The sequence below is a fragment of the Passer domesticus genome, chromosome 12 (assembly GCF_036417665.1).
Source record: "Passer domesticus isolate bPasDom1 chromosome 12, bPasDom1.hap1, whole genome shotgun sequence".
Lineage (NCBI taxonomy): Eukaryota > Metazoa > Chordata > Aves > Passeriformes > Passeridae > Passer > Passer domesticus.
The window spans coordinates 1,379,216-1,396,481 of record NC_087485.1 but is presented as its reverse complement, the minus strand read 5'-3'; the positions used below and the strand labels follow the sequence as shown (position 1 = coordinate 1,396,481).

The window sequence follows — 17,266 nt, the reverse complement described above, 5'->3', positions numbered from 1 at the left end:
CCCCCAGAGAATGCGGGATGGGCGGAGGTGCATCCCCAGGACGGGTGTGGGGTGGCAGGAGAGGGGCTCTCCCTGCCCCACACCGGCAGCACCGGGCTGCTCTGGGCATCACTTACAGGAGAAGAGAGATGGGGAGGGCTGGCAGAGCCCCCTGCCCCCCTCACCCTCCTCCGGGTGCCCCAGCCGGGCACGGCACGGCGGGCACGGGCTCGTCCTGCTGCCCGCGCGCTCCCGGTGTGATTCCATCTGCCTCCATCTGCAACCCCGGGCTCGGCGGGCCCGAATGTGGGTCGTGGGGGGCGCGGGGGGCACGGCACGGAGCGGCCGGGCGGCAGCTGAGCCCCCCGGGCCGCGGCCGGGATTACCCAGCTGCTGCCCAGCCCGCACGGGCACCGTCTCCTCCGAAAGGTTCCCTTCCAGGGGATTACGGATAATGCATCTGGAGCAGCGCTCGCTCATCCAGGTCCGCGATTTATCTCAAAATCAAATTCCAGTAATCTCGCCTGCCATCTGGCCCCCGCGGACACGCGGCCGCCCCGGCGGGCGGGGGGCTCCGGGTCCCTCCCGAGCATCCCCCGAGGGAAGGACGGAGCGGGCAGGGGGCTGCGGGTCCCCCCCCGGGGGAAGGTCAGAGCGGCTGCGGCTCCCTGGGGCGCTGGGAGGTCGCCTGGGATGCTCCAGGAAGCATTTTTGGGAGGGTGCAGAGTGCCAGGAAGCATTTTTGGGAGGGTGCGGAGTGCCAGGATGCAGGACCTGGAGAACTCAGCTCCTCGCAGGGACGTCCCGGTGTCCCCACGCATCCCTGGATGCCACCACGAGGGCAGGACCCGAGAGCTCAGAGCCGTGCGGGGACATCCCTGTGTCCCCACGCATCCCTGGATGCGGGCAGCGCCCGGAGAGCTCGGCCAGAAGGAGGTGATGGGGAGGGGGTGACACCCGGCCCTGCCCAGGGGACTCCAGCAGGGCAGGCCGAAGGGAGCAGGATCCGTCCCCTCCCGCGGCAGGAGCGGCCCAGAGGGGCGCCGGAGCCCCCAGCGCTCCCCTCCCTGCCCCTCATTCCCAGCTCATTAAGGCTCTCCCATTATTCTGACATTTTGTGCGCGTCACGTAGCGGGAAGAAGTAATTTACTTAGAAGAAATTAAAAGTTCATTTTAATTGAGCGCACACTGCAGTATGCAAATGCGGGCGCATTATGTACACTGATGCGGAGACAAAGGCTGTAATCAACTGTTAACCCTTTCGGAGCCAGCCCCGCGCTCCTCCGCGGCGCCGGCAGCGCTCCGGCCGCCCCGGAGACCCCTGACCCCCCTTTGGGACGTGCCCCTTCCCGCAGCTCCGGGGCAGGGCCAGCACAAAGCCCCGACATCGCTGCGTGCGGCCGGGATGCGGCAGCCACGCGGGAATGCCGAGGGTGATGGAGGTGTCCCCAAATCGCTGTGACGCGCTGGGATGGCTCCGAGCCAGGAGACAGGGTGGATGATGGGCCGGGGGCCTCCGGGGTGAGGAAGGCATTTCGGGGAGCTGGGATGGAGGTGCCAAGGGGTATCCCTGGGGATACACGTGCAAAGGCCAAAAGAGGGCTCGTAGCTGCTGCCAGCACCCTCAAATCCAAATACCTGGGTAGCGAGAGCTGGAAGTGAGGGTGGTCCAGCTGCGACGAGCCCGTGATATTCCCAACATCCTGTTGCTCTTTTTTTTATTTTTTTTTTTTTACTACCTGTCAGACCTGAGAATGTTTTAATGGCAGTGCAAATGGAACTGGCTCACAGATGCGAGATGACAGCCCGCTGCAGGAGACAGACAAATTACCTCCAACCTCGGCTCCAGACGCCCACGGACTCCCAAACAAAGGGAGATGGTGTTTGGGGGGCTGCCGAGGGCGGTCAGAGCCCAGCCCGGCTGCCCACCCTGCCCCTGGGTGCTCTCCGTGTGCAGCAGCTGCGGGGACCCCCTGGGACACCCCTGCTGCAGAGGGGCTGGGGGGCGCACGGGTGGGTGATGTTACGGGTGGGTGATGTTAAAAATCAGAGCACCGTGGGGGCAAAGGTGTCCCTTTGAAGGGGACACGGCGAGGATGACCCAGGCACGCTTTGCAGGAGAGGTGACACCGTTGGGAATCCCTTCCCCTGCTTTGCCACGATGGCAGGGACAAATCTGGGACGGGACCCTGCCACCCTGAGGGGTGACAATGGGTGGCTTTTCAGCCTGGAACCACACGGGGAGGAGGGCTGGGGGACACCTCGGAGCTGCCACCTCCCCCTCAGCCGCCCTTGACGTGCCCTGTGGTGCCCAAGCCGCCCCGCGGGGCAGCCCGGGTGGTCGGCAGGGTTGGATTGCTGTGGGTGACCTTTGCAGCCCGTCCCACGTGCCGCCCGGGCTCCGCTCCGCAGCTCCAGATGGCACCCGGGAAAGAGTTAAGTCCGCTGTGATCAACAGCAAGAAGCAAGTGGTAAACAGTTTTTCTCTCCCTCTGCTAAATTAATATGCAAATTCCCCCCCTTCTCTTCCCCCCCCTCCTTGCTTCGAAATTAGCGAGGTAGAATGCTTGGGCTAATTATGCATTCAAACGAGCAGGCTTCGTTAATGTGGCACTAAGAGGAGCCTGAAAATGATTGTGAGACGATGAAATTGAAATTGGAGCACGGCACTTCTAATGCATCTGGAGTCACTCTTGCGTGCCCCGGCAGATGTAACCTGGCAGTGACCGGCAGCTCCCGGCACGGGCAGCGCCCGGGACCTCCTCCAGCTCCCCCGTGCCACCCAAAACCAGCCCCTCCACAGGACTGCCCAGCCCGCTTCCCTGGGGACAGGAGGGTGGGATGGCCCTGTGCACGCAGAGCTCCCGCTGTGGGGCAGACAGCCGGGAGCATCCCCAGGACACGGAGCAGGGCTGGGATTAGGAGTGGTGGTGCTGCAGGCCAGCAAAGCAGGTCCTGGCACAGCCCCAGAGGGTCTCTGCAGGTCCCCTGGTGATGCTGCCCTGGTCTGGAGCAGGGCAGGAGCACGTTCCTCCTTCCCAGGCAGAATCCTGGTCCCCAAGGCAGCAGCAGGGCCTGGGCACGTTTGGTGAAGCTCCACTTGTGCTCCCACAGATGAACCTCTGGAGCAATGAACCTTCACTCCTGGGGGTGCTGAGTCCTGGCTGCAGGAGGGTCACAGGGAAATCCCATCCCCTTGCCACATCCCAGAGGATTTGGTGCTCAGCAGTTGGTGCATCCCAGCAAGGAGCAGGCTGGTGGCACATCCACATCCATCCCATCCTGAGCCACAGCCCGGGACGGTCCCACAGCAGGAGGGTGGCACAGTGACATCCAGGCTGCTCCCATGGGCCTGAGACCTGCAGAGGAAAAGCAGGAGAAAAGGTTGAGGGTGACAAGACAAACAGGGAGATGTTTTATTTTTGGGGCTGAGGATGAGCAGCCACCAGCTGCCATGGGCACAGGGGATGATGAGGGATTCGCAGGAATGCTGGCTCAGGATGTCACCGGTGCCAGTCTCCGCTGGGATAACTGCTCCCTGCCATCTGCACAGCCTCGCATGCAGCCACCCAAGGGCTAAACCCAACTTCCCACGAGACACAGCAGCGCCGCGGGACCAGCAGAGACGGATGCCGGTGTTAAATATTCATCAGAGGTGTGGAATTTACTGGAAGCATCCATTAGGAGGTAATGCCCCATCCACGGGGCGCTCCCGCAGCCGGGCCGGGCCGAGGTGGGCGGAAGGCGGCGGGGGAGGGGGCGGATGCTCCGGGGGAGGCTGCGGAGCCGTAAAACACCGCGAGGAATCAGTGAGGAGCTCCAGACCTCAGGCACTCAACCGCCCGGAATGAAGGGAAGGAGTAAACAGACAAGGAGAGGAATAACACCCCGGAAAGGAGGGGAAGGAATGGGGGAGCAGCAGGGGCACAGGTCCTGGAGGAGATGATCCCTGGAGTGGGCTGGAGTGGCATGGTTTGGTCCAGGGGAATACACATCCTGGAGGAGATGATCCCTGGAGTGGGATGGAGTGGCATGGTTTGGTCCAGGGGAATACACATCCTGGAGGAGATGATCCCTGGGAGTGGGGTGGGGTGGGATGGAATGGTTTGGTCAGGAGGGATACAGATCCTGGAGGAGATGATCCCTGGAGTGGGATGGAGTGCCTCGGTTTGGTCAGGATACAGATCCTGGAGGAGATGATTCCTGAGGGCAGGGATGGAATGGCATGGTTTGGTCCAGGGGAATACACACCCTGGAGGAGATGATCCCTGGGAGTGGGGTGGGATGGAAGGGTTTGGTCCAGGGGGATGCAGAGCTCCAGGAACAGTGTTGAGCATCCCAGAGGGATGCTGAGCAGTCCTGAGGACACACACGTTGGCAGGGGAGGCTGCTGGGCTCGGAATGAGCTGTGGTGTGCCTGGGCAGGGCCAGGGCACCCCAGGGGCATCCCAGGGGCATCCCAGGGGCATCCCAGGGGCATCCCAGGGGCACCGGGACCCGCTGCACCCACCGGCCAGGCTCGGGGCTGGCACACGGAGGGGTTGTGCAGGGGTTGTGGAGGGGCTGTGCAGGGGGCTGTGCAGGGGGCTCTGGAGGGGTTGTTTTCCTCATCTCCCCGGTAATTTTTCCCTCTGACTATGATGCATAGCGGTGCTAATTCGGCACGTTGCCATTAATTCCAGCACAGCTGCCGCTCTCTCCCTCAAGGCATTTCGCTAATACTCGGCTTCAGAGCCTCTCAGCAAATTAACATCATTTGTTCTGCAGAACATGTTTTATTTCTACACTACATGCATAGCTTATTACTCCTCCAGAAACTCGGGGTGTGCAGGAGGCAGCGCCGTGGGCACGGCCCTGCAGAGCCAGCCCTGCTCCCCAGCTGGCCGTGCCCAGCCCTGGAGGGGCACAGGGACACAGCCCAGTCCCTTGTGCCACCTCGCTGGAGCTGCAGGGGTTTTCTGCAGGATTTTTCTGCACAGATTTTTCTGCAGGGGTTTTCTCCCAGTGCCAGGATGCTGTGGTGCTGTTGAAGCACCCAGGGCTGGTGATGTGACGGGGTGGTGGCAGTGTGCTGGGTCAGCCACTGGCTGGCATCTCCTGCATCCCCCTGCGGTGATGCCACCTCTCAGTGCTCCTGCATTTAGGAACAGAGGTGACAAGATGTCCCAGGGTGTCCGGGCCAGGCTGGGGCGTGCTGGGTGTGACACTGAAAGGAACCAGGAGCCCCCAGCACGAGTGGAACAGCTCAGACCCTCTGGGATGGAGGAGAGCACCTCCCACGAGGCCTTGGTGCTGAGCCCGGGGTGGGGGAGTGAGCTGGGCAGAGTGACGCCAGCCAGGCAGTGCCACCAGCCAGGCAGTGCCACCAGCCAGGCAGGGTGCCACCAGCCAGGCAGTGCCACCAGCCAGGCAGTGCCACCAGCCAGGCAGGGTGCCACCAGCCAGGCAGTGCCACCAGCCAGGCAGTGCCACCAGCCAGGCAGGGTGCCACCAGCCAGGCAGTGCCACCAGCCAGGCAGTGCCACCAGCCAGGCAGTGCCACCAGCCAGGCAGTGCCACCAGCCAGGCAGGGTGTCACCAGCCAGGCAGTGTCACCAGCCAGGCAGTGCCACCAGCCAGGCAGTGCCACCAGCCAGGCAGTGTCACTAGCCAGGCAGTGCCACCAGCCAGGCAGTGTCACCAGCCAGGCAGTGTCACCAGCCAGGCAGAGTGCCACCAGCCAGGCAGTGCCACCAGCCAGGCAGTGTCACCAGCCAGGCAGAGTGACACCAGCCAGGCAGAGTGCCACCAGCCAGGCAGAGTGCCACCAGCCAGGCAGTGCCACCAGCCAGGCAGTGCCACCAGCCAGGCACGGGGTCCTGCCACCACCCAGCAACCCGCAGCCCCTGCCAGCGATAGTTTCAGGTCTTTCGCTTTGATTAAGGTTATTTAAGCTTTTTACCAAAACATAAAACCTGATTGTTTGCATAAACAACCTAATTGGATTACAGTGCACAGCATCGCTAATGCCGCGGGCTGGCTGGGAGCCGGCGGGAGCGGGGAGCACCGGGAGCCCCGGGAGCACCGGGAGCACCACCGGGAGCACCGGGAGCACCGGGAGCACCACCGGGAGCACCGGGAGCACCGGGAGCACCGGGAGCACCGGGAGCACCGGGAGCACCACCGGGAGCACCACCGGGAGCACCACCGGGAGCACCGGGAGCACCACCGGGAGCACCGGGAGCGGGATGGGCAGGGGATTGGTGAGACTCCCGTGCCCCACGCCGGGGTCTACATCCTCCTGCCCCCTTCTCCCAGCACCTCGGGCTGGGTGACAGCCCTGTGGGGACACTGGTGTCCCCAGCCCTGGCTCTGGCCGTGCCCTTGGTGTCGCCTCAGCTGCAGGGGACAAAGCCCCGCTCCGGCACGGCTGGTGGGAGGAGGAAGAGGAAGGTGGAGGAGCCGAGCGGGAAGCAGGGGCCGGGAGCTTTGCAGGAATGCTGCCTGCGCAGCGTTTCCATGGCTGGGAGCTGCAGAAGGCTTTCATGGCAAGAGGCGGAGAGGCTCCATGAATATTTCATTAGGAAAGCAATGTGGTGTGCTGCAGAGAACATCTGGCTGGAGTCCCTGGAGACCCCTGCCTTGTGCAGGAAGCAGGAACTGTGAAATACGGAGGAAAACGAGGGAGAGGGGGAGATGGGGGGAGCATCCCGTGACACGGGAGCGCCCTGCCCTCCTGGCCCCGCACGGAGCAGCGTGGGGCTCTGTCCTCTGGGGAGTGACGGGAGCCGGGAGGGCTGTGGTGGTGCCATCCCGGCGGAGGACCCTTCCCTGGGCAGTCTGGGGACCAGGCGGCAGAGGGCCACTGTTCCATCCCGATATCCAGTGCAGGAATGGGCAGAGCTGCTCCTCCAGCTCAGAGCTGAGTGGCCAGATCAGCCCAGGGCTGGGCTGGGATGGGATGGGACAGGACATCTCTTGCCACATCACTCCCAGGGAGAAGCTGATGCCCTCGAAGCTGGGTGCTGGGATCCCTGCCCCAGGTGATGGGCACTGAGGGAGGTTTGGTGCAGAGTGGACATCCCCGGGCACAGGCAGGGTGCAGAGCAGCAGGAATCGGGGTGCTGTGAGATTTGGGATTGCCAGCATCCTGTTTCCCCTCAGTGCCAGCCCCTTCCCCCCCGGCACGGGCCAGGTTTGGTGCCTGGGGACCCTTTTGCAGCCACACAGTGCCAGCGGAGCGGTGATGCCAGGCTGTTCCTGGCTTGGGCATGGCTCCAGCACTGCTCCTGCACCCTGGGCGGGCAGGAGGGCACACAGCAGCACCAGCTCTCTGCCCCACAGCCCCACACAAACACCCACTCACACCCTTTCTCCTTCACCCAGCACCCCATGGCCGCGACCCCGGCATCGTGCGAGTCACGGCCACGGGACCTTGAGCTTCCCGGTGCCCTGCAGCCCTTCCCTCCTCCATCCAGGGTGATGGGGGCTCTCTGCCCAGCCTCCCTCTCTCCTCCTGACCCAGGCAGCAGGCAGAGCTCCGGGGCAGCCGGGGCTGGCAGCAGGGCGCGTTTCCCACGTGCCAGCGCTGCTGGTGGCAGGGCTTTGGCTCGCCCGTCCCTTCCCGCAGCCCCCCGGCCCCTCGGCGCGGGCAGACAAAGCCCGAGCGCACAAAGCCCCGGCCCCGTGCGGCAGAGCCTCCGTGCGGCCCCAGGGCCAGCCCGGCCGGCACCTGGAGCCTGCCCCCGTGCCAGGCATGGGCTGCGGCACAGGCCAGGCGGGAGCTGGCGGGACAAGCCAGGATGGAGATGGAGGGACAGCAAGGCCCGGGCCGGGACGCGGAGCCTGGCACGGACACATGCACGCACACGCACGCCCTGCGCCACGAAGGCAAATACCTCAGTCCTCGCCGGCTGCCGCCCGTCCTGCTCGGCCACGCCGTGCCTCCTCCTCGCTGCCCGTGCTCCATGTGCCACGCTGCCAGAGCCTCCTCTCCGCCGCCGCCGCCGGGCTTTGGCCCCCGCTGCCTGCTGGCGTTTTGGCAGCCTCGCCGCTCCAGCGATGGCATGTGTCCATTATTTTTTCTTTTTTTTTCCCCCTCTCTCCCTTTCACAATCCGTCCTCCCCAGCCTTCTCTGCCGGTGCCTCCGGAGCCGCCTGCGGTGCCAGCTCGCAGGGAAATTGGCAGCGAGCGCGGCACGGGGATCCTCCCGCAGCTGACGGAGCCCTGCCAGGCGCAGGCAGCCCTTCTGCCAGCCACCAGCCTTGGCACGGGGGGCCGGGGGCCGCGGGGGGCTGCCGGGGCTTGGCAGCCCTTCCCCGGCACCGTGCGCCCCAGCCGCCGCCACGGCTCCGCTGCCAAATGCCAAACGGGGGGAGGAAAAGGGGAGAAGGCAGAGGAAGGAGTTGGCTTCGCCGTGCCCGGTGGCGGGGACCCACCAGGGACCCCTTCCCTTGGCCAAGGCCGGCTGGGCGATGTCCTCGTCCCCGGGCACAGGCTCTGGATGCCGTTCCTGGTGCCAGCGTGGCGTGCAGGGGCTCAGCCCCGCGCGGCCCAGGCTGTGCCCCCAGCCCGGGCAGGAAAGCCATGGCAGGGCTGGCAAGCGCCGCCGCAGACGGGCGATGCTGCGCGGCGAGGATGGCTCCCACAGACACACCTCTTACCCAGCATCCGTCTGCTGCACAGGGGGGCCCGGGAAATTGGGAAGGGGAGAGCGGAGGAGGGACTTGTGGCGATGGGTGGGGGTTTTGGGGTGCCCTCTGGCCGCGCGTCGCCTGGCACGGCCGTCTCAGCCTTGTGCAACACAGCGTCCCCAGCTCGTGCCAAAATCCTGGCCCCGGCGGTGCCATGGCTCCATCCTGGCCAGCCATCAGCAGCCAGCCCTGCTTTCCCAGCTTTTCTTCCCAAAGCTCCTGGTTTGGGTGTCCTTGAAGGCACAAGTGGGTATGTGGCTTGTGCCACATAGCGTGGGTGCTCCTGGTGCCAATGCCTTTAGAGGGCCCCTAAGGCCAAGGGAATGGGGTGGGAATCGCCAGGCAGGAGACAGGGAACAGCTCCTGCTCAGTTCTCCCAAAATAAATCATTCACTGGAGCCACATTCACCGGGAGGCACAGGGGTGCTGGGGCAGGCACCAGGAGCACAAGAGAGCAGCGGCCATCTCTGGTTAACAGCTTTGCCCTTAATCAGGGATGTCCTTAATGAGCTGGCAGGAGCAGCCAGGAGCCCTCCGTGGGCAGGACGGGGTGTGAGGGGGTCACACTGCCCCGTCCCATCCTCCTGCCACGCTTCACCCACTGTCCCTGGCTGGTGGCACCTGCCAGCCCGGGGATGTGGCAGCTCCGGGGATGGCACTGGTGACTGTCTGTGCCACAAGAGCCATGCTGGCGTGCCCCATGCCCCCGTGGCCCGGTGGCTGTGCCCGGCCTGCCCGTGTCACACGTGCGCCTGCCATTTCCTCAAATAAGCAGCTAATCTCCATCAATCATAATTCCGGGCAATTATCATAATAGGGCCATTTTGCACTTATCCTCGCCACGTGACGCAGGAGCCACTTAGGGCTGCACTTCACTGCGAGCTGCTCCTGTCCCCGGGGAGTCCCCACGGCAATCGTGTCCCCTGCAGGCCCCTGGGGACACAGCCGCGTGTGGCAGTGCCTGCAGCAGCTCGGGGTGCCGGGAGGGATGCGGGCAAGGGGGGACCTCTGAAACACGGAGGGGAAACGGGGAGAGCCTGCCCTGCCACGGGAGCAGCAGCACAGGGTTAGACCCAACCTGGGGACACTCGATCTGCTCTCTGCCACCACAGGGCTCTGGCAGCCTGGCAGTGGTGCTGGTGACACGAGGACAGGGCCAGCAGCCGGTGACCTTGGGCTGCCTGGCGGGGAGCGGCTCAGGGAGGCTGGGGAGTGTGAGGCACTCGGGTGGGGATTAGGGGCCAGCAGATGGATGGGGATCAAACATTTCACTGCCCCTTGTTTACAACACCCTCCTGGGCAGCCACGGGGACCCCAGCACTGCTCTGGCTCTGTCCCTCCTTGGGCTGGGGCAGGATGGGGACAGGGACACACTTCCATGGGTTTGGGGAGTGCCAGTGGGATGGACAGGCTCCCACCTTGCTGTGCTGCATCCTCGTTCCAAGCAGCATCATTGTGGGAACTGCCAGTGCCCCCATCCCACCCCATTCCATTATCCCATCCCATCCCATCCCATCCCACCCCATCCCATCCCATCCCATCCCACCCCATTCCATTATCCCATCCCATCCCATCCCACCCCATCCCATCCCATCCCATCCCATCCCACCCCATTCCATCCCATCCCATCCCATCCCATCCCATCCCATCCCATCCCATCCCATCCCATCCCATCCCACCCCATCCCATCCCATCCCACCCCATTCCATCCCACCCCATCCCATTGATCCCATCCCATCCCATCCCATCCCATCCCAAGGATGAACTCACCACCACCCCGAGCATCCCCCCAGCCCCGCAGTGTTTGTGCTGTTTACACCACCCCAGTAATTACTTCCCTTTTTTTTTTCCCCTTAATAAATACGGATGTGCCACAAGTAAACTGCAGCGCAATAAAAGCTTTCTGCTGGATCCATAATTAATCACGGAGCTGAGCGAGGCGGGGAGGGCAGGCACAGATCCCCCCTGCCGGCTGGGAGGGACCCCAGGAGCCGCGGTGGCAGCCCGGGGACAGCCCGGGGACAGCGCGGTGCCCCGGGGACCGTGCCAGCAGCCGGGCTCGGGGGTGGGCAGGGCTGTGCCTTGCTCTCCCAGCTGTGAGGGCACATCTGGACTGAGCCCCCGGCCAGGCGGGAGCAGCCCCTGCCCTCCCTCCCTGCGGTCCCCGGGAGCTCGGCACGGTCCCCGGGGATGTGGCCGGCTCCAGATGGCCGGTGGCACCAGGTGCGGGGCCGGAGCGGCTCGGGGTGGCTGCGGTGACATCTGCTGTGTGTGACACCCCGGCCAGCTGGCCCCGCCGCCGGGGGAGCGCGGCCGTGTCACCCCGCGGGAGGGGGCCCGGCTGGAGGGGCCGCTCCTGGCTCGCCCTTGGGTGCCCCGGCTCTGTCCCCTCCCCGTGCACGCTGTCCCTGCCGGCCCCTGCCCCACCACGGGGTGTTGGCACCAGAGCCCCCCGTGGGCACGCACCCGGGGAGGGGCTCTGGTGACACATGGGGAGCGTCGGGGGTGACACTGGGGGTGACACTGGGGTGACACTGGGGTGGCACTGGGGTGGCACTGGGGTGGCAGGGTGCTGGGCACACCTGCAGGGAGGTGGCACCTGCTGGCACTGGGGCCGACCCGGAGCTGCTGGGAGTGTGGGGAGCCTCCTGCAGCAGCCCTGCATGGGGCAGGGGGTGGTGGGGGAGTGAGCGGGGATGGGAGAAGTGGGGAAGGGGCTGTGGGATGGGATGGGATAAGTGGGGAAGGGCTGTGGGATGGGGACGAACTGGGGAAGGGCTGTGGAGGAACTGGGGAAGGGCTGTGGGATGGGAGAAGTGGGGAAGGGGCTGTGGAGGAACTGGGGAAGGGCTGTGGGATGGAGAGGAACTGGGGAGGGGCTGTGGGATGGGAGAAGTGGGGAAGGGGCGGTGGGATGGGGACGAACTGGGGAAGGGCTGTGGAGGAACTGGGGAAGGGCTGTGGGATGAGAGGAACTGGGGAAGGGGTTGTGTGAGGGGAACTGTGCAACGGAGCTGTGCAGTGGGGATCTGTGCCATGGAGAGTTGTGCCATGAGCCGGGAGCTGTGCCATGGGGAACTGTGTCATGAGCAGAGAGCCTGCCATGAGGAGTGAGCCGTGCCCCGGGCAGGGAACCCTGCCATGGGGAACGAGCCCTGCCCCGGGCAGGGAGCCGTGCCATGAGGAGTGAGCCCTGCCCCGGGCAGGGAGCCGTGCCATGAGGAGTGAGCCCTGCCCCGGGCAGGGAGCCGTGCCATGAGGAGGAAGCCATGCCGTGAGCAGGGAGCCGTGCAGGAGCGCCGGGTGCTCTCCCCAGCGCTGCCATCCCGGCCCCGTTTCCGCTCCCAGCCCCGGCCCTGGTGGAAACACACCTGGGGGTGGGCGGGGGTCAGCCCGGCCGTGCCGCTCCACGGGCCCTGGGCACGGCCAGAGCAGCTCGGCTGCGGTGGGGCATGGCCGTGTGCCATGTGCTGGGTGCCCTGTGCCTTGTACCCTCTGCCCTGTGCCCTGTGCCATGTGCTGTGTGCCATGTGCTGGGTGCCCTGTGCCCTGTGCTGTGTGCTCTGTGCCCTCTGCCCTGTGCCATGTGCCGTGTGCCTTCTGTGCAGCCCCACATGGCTGTGTGTCCCCAGGGTGGCTGTGTGTCCCCAAGATAGCTGTGTGGGTGTCCCCAGGGTGGCTGTGTGTCCCCAGGGTGGCTGTGCCTCCCCTGGATGGGTGTGTGACCCCAAAATACCTGTGTGTGTGTCCCCGGGATGGCTGTGTGTCTCCAAGGCGGCTGTGTGTGTGTCCCCGGGATGGCTGTGTGTCCCCACAGTGTCTGTGCATCTCTGGGATCTCTGTGTCCCCTGGAATGCCCATGTGTCAATCTCTGTGTCCCCTGGAATGCCCATGTGTGAATGTTCCCCGAGTCCAGGCCATGCCTGCCCCCTGCCCAAGTCCCCAGATCCCCAAATCCCAAATCCCAAATCCCCCAGACAAGGCCCATGGCCCCAGGACACGCAGGGCAGAGCTGGAGCTCCATGACGCCACACCCACCCGCCATAACATCGCAGAACACCGGTGACACTCCACTCCGGGACACCCTGCCCCGCGGAGCCCCAGCCCCGCCCCCGTGGCCATTTTGGGGCCAAATCCCCACAAATCAGGGGCGGCGTGGCGGAACATTAGTGCGCGGAACGTTCGAGTCGCGGCGCCGCGTTCCGCCGGAGCTGTTCTTGCCCGGACTGGTCCCCCGGCGGCAGGTGAGGCCCGGCGGGGCTGCGGGGCCGGGATGGCCCCGGGACGGCTCCGGGACGGCCCCGGGATGTCCCAAAGCCGGGGCCAGCCGGGGCCTGCTGCCCTCGGCCCGCTGCGCCCGGACCGGCCCTCCTTCCCCGCGGGAGCCGCGGGCTGCGCGGCCTGCGGCGGGGCCGGCCCCGGTGCCGGTGCCGGTGCCGTGCCTGGGAGGCTCAGCGCCGTTCGTGCCTTTCCTGCTCCGGGATGTGCCGTGAGTAGGCTGCGGGCAGAGAGCTGCAGGGGGAATCTCCGCAGTGAGAGCAGCATCAAGCCCTGGGAGGGGGGGCAGGCCCTGGCACAGTGCCCAGAGCAGCTGCGGCTGCCCCTGGATCCCTGGCAGTGCCAAGGCCAGGCTGGACAGGGCTGGGAGCACCTGGGATGGTGGAAGGTGGGACTCGATGGGCTTTAAAGTCCTTCCAATCCAAACCTTTCCCTGTTTTTTGTTTTGTGAGAAGGGAAGAACAGTCAGCATCTCAGGCATTATGTGATGCATTTTCCATTTTCTTAGTTACTTTATGATTTTCTAATAAAGTATTTTAGTGATTTTCTAGGGATGCAGTATTTTTATCTCTGTTGTAGAAACAGTCAGGGATTCGTTTGTGTTCCCATGCCTGTAAAGGAGGAAAGGCTGCAATCCTGCAGGCCAGGCTCACCTGGCAGCTACACAGTCCCAGCTGGAGCCACGATTATCCTGTAAGAACTCACTTTGGAACAGCTCAGAGTAACTCCAAGGGTCATTTTCCTCCAGGGAATGCATTTGATGCCCTTTGTGCTCAGAAAGTGCAGAGGGAGATGCACACAGTGCCCGGGGCTGTGCAGGGGGTCAGCTCCCAGTTTGCACTGGTTTTGTTGTGCTGGGAGCTGGGGAGAGCCCTCCAGCTGCTTTGAGATCTTCAGCCTGAGGAGGAGGAGGGCTTGGATTTTCCCTTCCAGGGGGATTTGAACCTTCCCTTCCAAGGCAGCAGAGCCACATCTCTGCCTGCCCTCCCCTTCCCACGGGATCCAGGGACAGTCCTTGTGTCCAGGTGTGCTGTGCTGGAGTTTGTGGCCCCTGAGCAGCCAGGGGATGGCAGACAGCCCCTGGATTTACCCCACGTGTCTGCAGCCCAGCTCTGTAAAACCCAGCACTGCCAGGCCTGGCTGGAGTGCTGCTTGCATTGCTCCATGAAACACAGACTGCTGAGAACAGGGTAATTTCATTTTTGGGAGGAGCAGTGAGAGCACTGGGAGCATCAGCCACGCTGGTCTGGGCAAAACCAGCTCCCAGCTGGTGCCCCTCGTCATGCTCAGGGCATGGCACCTTGCCATGGCCACAGCTTCAGCCCAGGGTGTGAATTAGGTGGGGTTTTTGCATTTCAGCCTCTCCAGAGCAGTGCAAAGCTGTCACACGAGCTCTGCCTTGAGCTGCTTTGTTTTTTTTCCATGCTGGTGGCAAATGTCAGGAGTTCCCACGCTCAGCCCGCTCTGGGGCTGCAGCCTCTCTGCTCCCCCAGATGTTTCCACCCTAAATCACCAGCTTGTTTTGCAGAAGCAGAAATTGAGGTTGATTTGCAAAAGAAGATCTGAGCAGGGCCAGTGTCTGGGTGGGGAAATGCTCCGAAGGTGGAGGGGACAGACCGCAGGGCTGGCGGAAAACAAACTGGGGCAGCCCTGACAGCTCTGCCCTGGGGAGCTGCTGGGCTGCATCCCCTTGGTCCAGCTCCTCCCCACACTGGGAAGCTGGGCTGGGAGGCTCTGGGAGCTGAGCTGCTCCACTAATAGGCATTTATCAAAAAAAAAAAGAAGGGAAAAGTCAGGTTGTTATTGCCGGCGTCAGGGAAGTGTCACGGACGCTCGCGGAGAGTGAGAGCTTGTCATCCTTTGGCTGCTTCCTCTTGTCATGGAGCCTCTCTGGGGATGCTTTGGTGCTGATTGGATTCTGTGCAGCAAATCCCTCTCTCTCCTGCCACAGCCCTGTCCTCTCCTCTCTGCTCTCTGTTGCTGTGTGGACAGGGTGCTCCAGGCTGTGCAGAGGGTTTAGGATTCTTCACGGAATTGTGGAATGCTTTGGCATCTCATTTCACCCCCTGCCTGGGACACTGGAAGGTGTCAGGGGGTGGAACTGGGTGGGCTTTGAGGTCCCTTCCAACCCAACCCATTCTGGGATTCTGTGAAAGCTGGTTCAGCATTTAAATGAGGTGGATTTTAAGGGCTGTGCCTCCTGTTCCATCGTGGCAGGACCCGGGGTTGCTCAGGCTGCCCAGGATGTGGCACTCTGAGGCAGGGACATAAATAATACAGTGGATATGATTCAAATGAGGGCTGCCACTTTGCCTGGGTGGGAATAACCCCCTGGGTAATCCTGCCCCTGCTGATGTGCCATCATTGCTTCCTGCAGAGTCGCTCCGTGCTGGCAGGATGCTGCTCCCCCTGCTCTTCCCCCAGCTGTGCCGGCCCCTCCGCTGCCTCCTGCGGGATGGCAGGAGGGCTGGCTGTCCCCACAGGGCTCTGCACACAGCCCGGGCCACCTGCAGCAGCGACATCACCCCTGTGTTCACCAGGGCCCTGGCTTTTGGGGACAAAGTGGCCATCGTTGACCAGCACGGGGAGCACACGTACCGGGACCTGCTGAGCCGGAGCCTCCGCCTGTCCCAGGAGATCTGCAGGCTCCTGCAGTGCCCCAGCAGGGACCTGAAGGAAGAGAGGATCTCCTTCCTGTGCCCCAACGATGCCTCCTACGTGGTGGCCCAGTGGGCCTCGTGGATGAGCGGGGCCATAGCCGTGCCCCTGTACAGGAAGCACCCTCTGCCCGAGCTGGAGTACGTGATCCAGGACTCGCAGAGCGCCCTGCTCATCGCGGCCCAGGAGTTCCTGGGCAAAATAACCCCCAGCGCCCAGAAACTGGGAGTCCCCGTGCTGCCACTCCCCAGGCCTGGTGCTGGTGGATCCACGAGCCCTGCAGCCACGGAGGAGGGGCTCTTGCCAAGCTGTTCCTCGTGGAAGGACAGAGGGGCCATGATCATCTACACCAGCGGGACCACGGGGAGGCCCAAGGGTGTCCTCAGCACCCACGAGAACGTGCAGGCTGTGGTGAGTGCTGCTGCCCCCCTGCCAGCCTCTGCCAAGCTACAAAGTCTTGGAATCTGGAGGGGATTTGGGGTTGCAAACACCTTTCCATTGCCAAATTCCTGCTGAGAGCTGTGGGGCTGCAGCTCTGGAAGGTGAGCACACAGCAGCGTGTGAGGCTCTCAGCCTTGGCCTGTTTGTGCTGCAGCTGCATCCTGAGGCAAGTGGATTCTCCTCCCTGCTTTCCTGGAAAGCAGAATGGATGAAACCTGTTGTAAAAAAACCTGATTTCTTTGCAGTTTGCTTTTCTGCCCTCTGGCTAGGGGAGAATCTTTGCTCCTAGTTGGAAAATATCTTAGCCCAGCCCAGTGCTGTGTGAAGCCTGTGCATTATTCAGCTCTGTATCCCCAAGGCAAAAAAATCCATTAGCTCTCAGAGCCAAAAGGAATTAAAAGTTTGAATAAGCCTGCTGACTGCCTCACCACTTGGTTATCAGTGCCTGCAACTGCCAGACTGCTGCCATTAGGGAGGGAGGGCAGGGAATGCAGGGGTGCCTCGAGAGCTGCTCGGGGTGCTCGGCTCCTGCAGGGTCCCAACAGGAATGAAACCTTGATGGATGGAGCCAGGGCTTGGCTATATTGGGCAAGGAATCTGTTCCCTCACAAACATGCTGATTATTTGGGGGGTGGCCTGAGCAGTCCCCATCCTTTGTGCTGTCCTGCAGGAAGCCTAAAAGCTGCTCGCTGCCCTGTGGAAGAGGGTTGTGAGAGACACGACCAAATTCCACTGCTCAGATGCTTTTCTTATTTTTAGGTGGCTGGAAATAAGCTTTGCAGTTGCCAGCACTGGGCTCTGAAGGGCATTGTTGACCCAGAAACCTGATAATTATCCCTTCAGATAATTATCCCTTCAGAGCAAAGTGTTTTGGAAGCTTGATGCTCTCATAATTTTTACTAACATGAAACCTGCTTTCTGTTTATCAGCAATTTCCTGCTCCTACTGATTATCCCTTACAGGTGCTAAAAGCCTGATGTCATCAGTGTCCTAACTATGGCAACAGAATTCTGGGAAAATTAGCTTTTTGATTACTATTTCTGCCAAATCTGCATGTGCAGCAGTAGATTAATATTTTTTGTATGTCCTACTTAAAATCATTGTTGATACTTCTCAGTAACAAGGAAGGGCTTTGCTGATTTTAAGACCCATCCTAACAGGGTGCTGAAGGTGTTCCTCTTGTGTTCTGTTCCGTTGTGGTGGGAATTTTTCTCCTGCTGATCCTGAAGGAAAGATT

At 62.9% G+C, this 17,266-nt stretch overlaps 1 protein-coding gene and 1 long non-coding RNA gene across 6 annotated transcripts in view; one reads left to right on the top strand and one right to left on the bottom strand.

Moving 5' to 3' along the window:
• Positions 1 to 1,134: 1,134 nt before the first annotated feature.
• LOC135279437 (uncharacterized) lies at positions 1,135 to 9,678 on the bottom strand. The gene is made up of 2 exons (XR_010346676.1): positions 7,857 to 9,678; positions 1,135 to 3,338 (listed from the first exon to the last, which is right to left on the bottom strand). It is a non-coding gene; the product is annotated as an uncharacterized LOC135279437 (long non-coding RNA).
• A 3,099-nt stretch (positions 9,679 to 12,777) lies between these two features.
• ACSF3 (acyl-CoA synthetase family member 3) overlaps positions 12,778 to 17,266 on the top strand; it is a 51,165-nt gene continuing 46,676 nt past the window's right edge. Inside the window, exons 1-2 of one of the 5 annotated variants that reach the window (XM_064387342.1) lie at positions 12,778 to 12,896; positions 15,308 to 15,999. In XM_064387342.1, coding sequence (XP_064243412.1) covers positions 15,328 to 15,999 — 672 coding nt within the window. In that variant the 5' untranslated portion in view covers positions 12,778 to 12,896; positions 15,308 to 15,327. The other 4 variants (XM_064387340.1, XM_064387343.1, XM_064387339.1 and 1 more) reach the window with 4 other exon arrangements.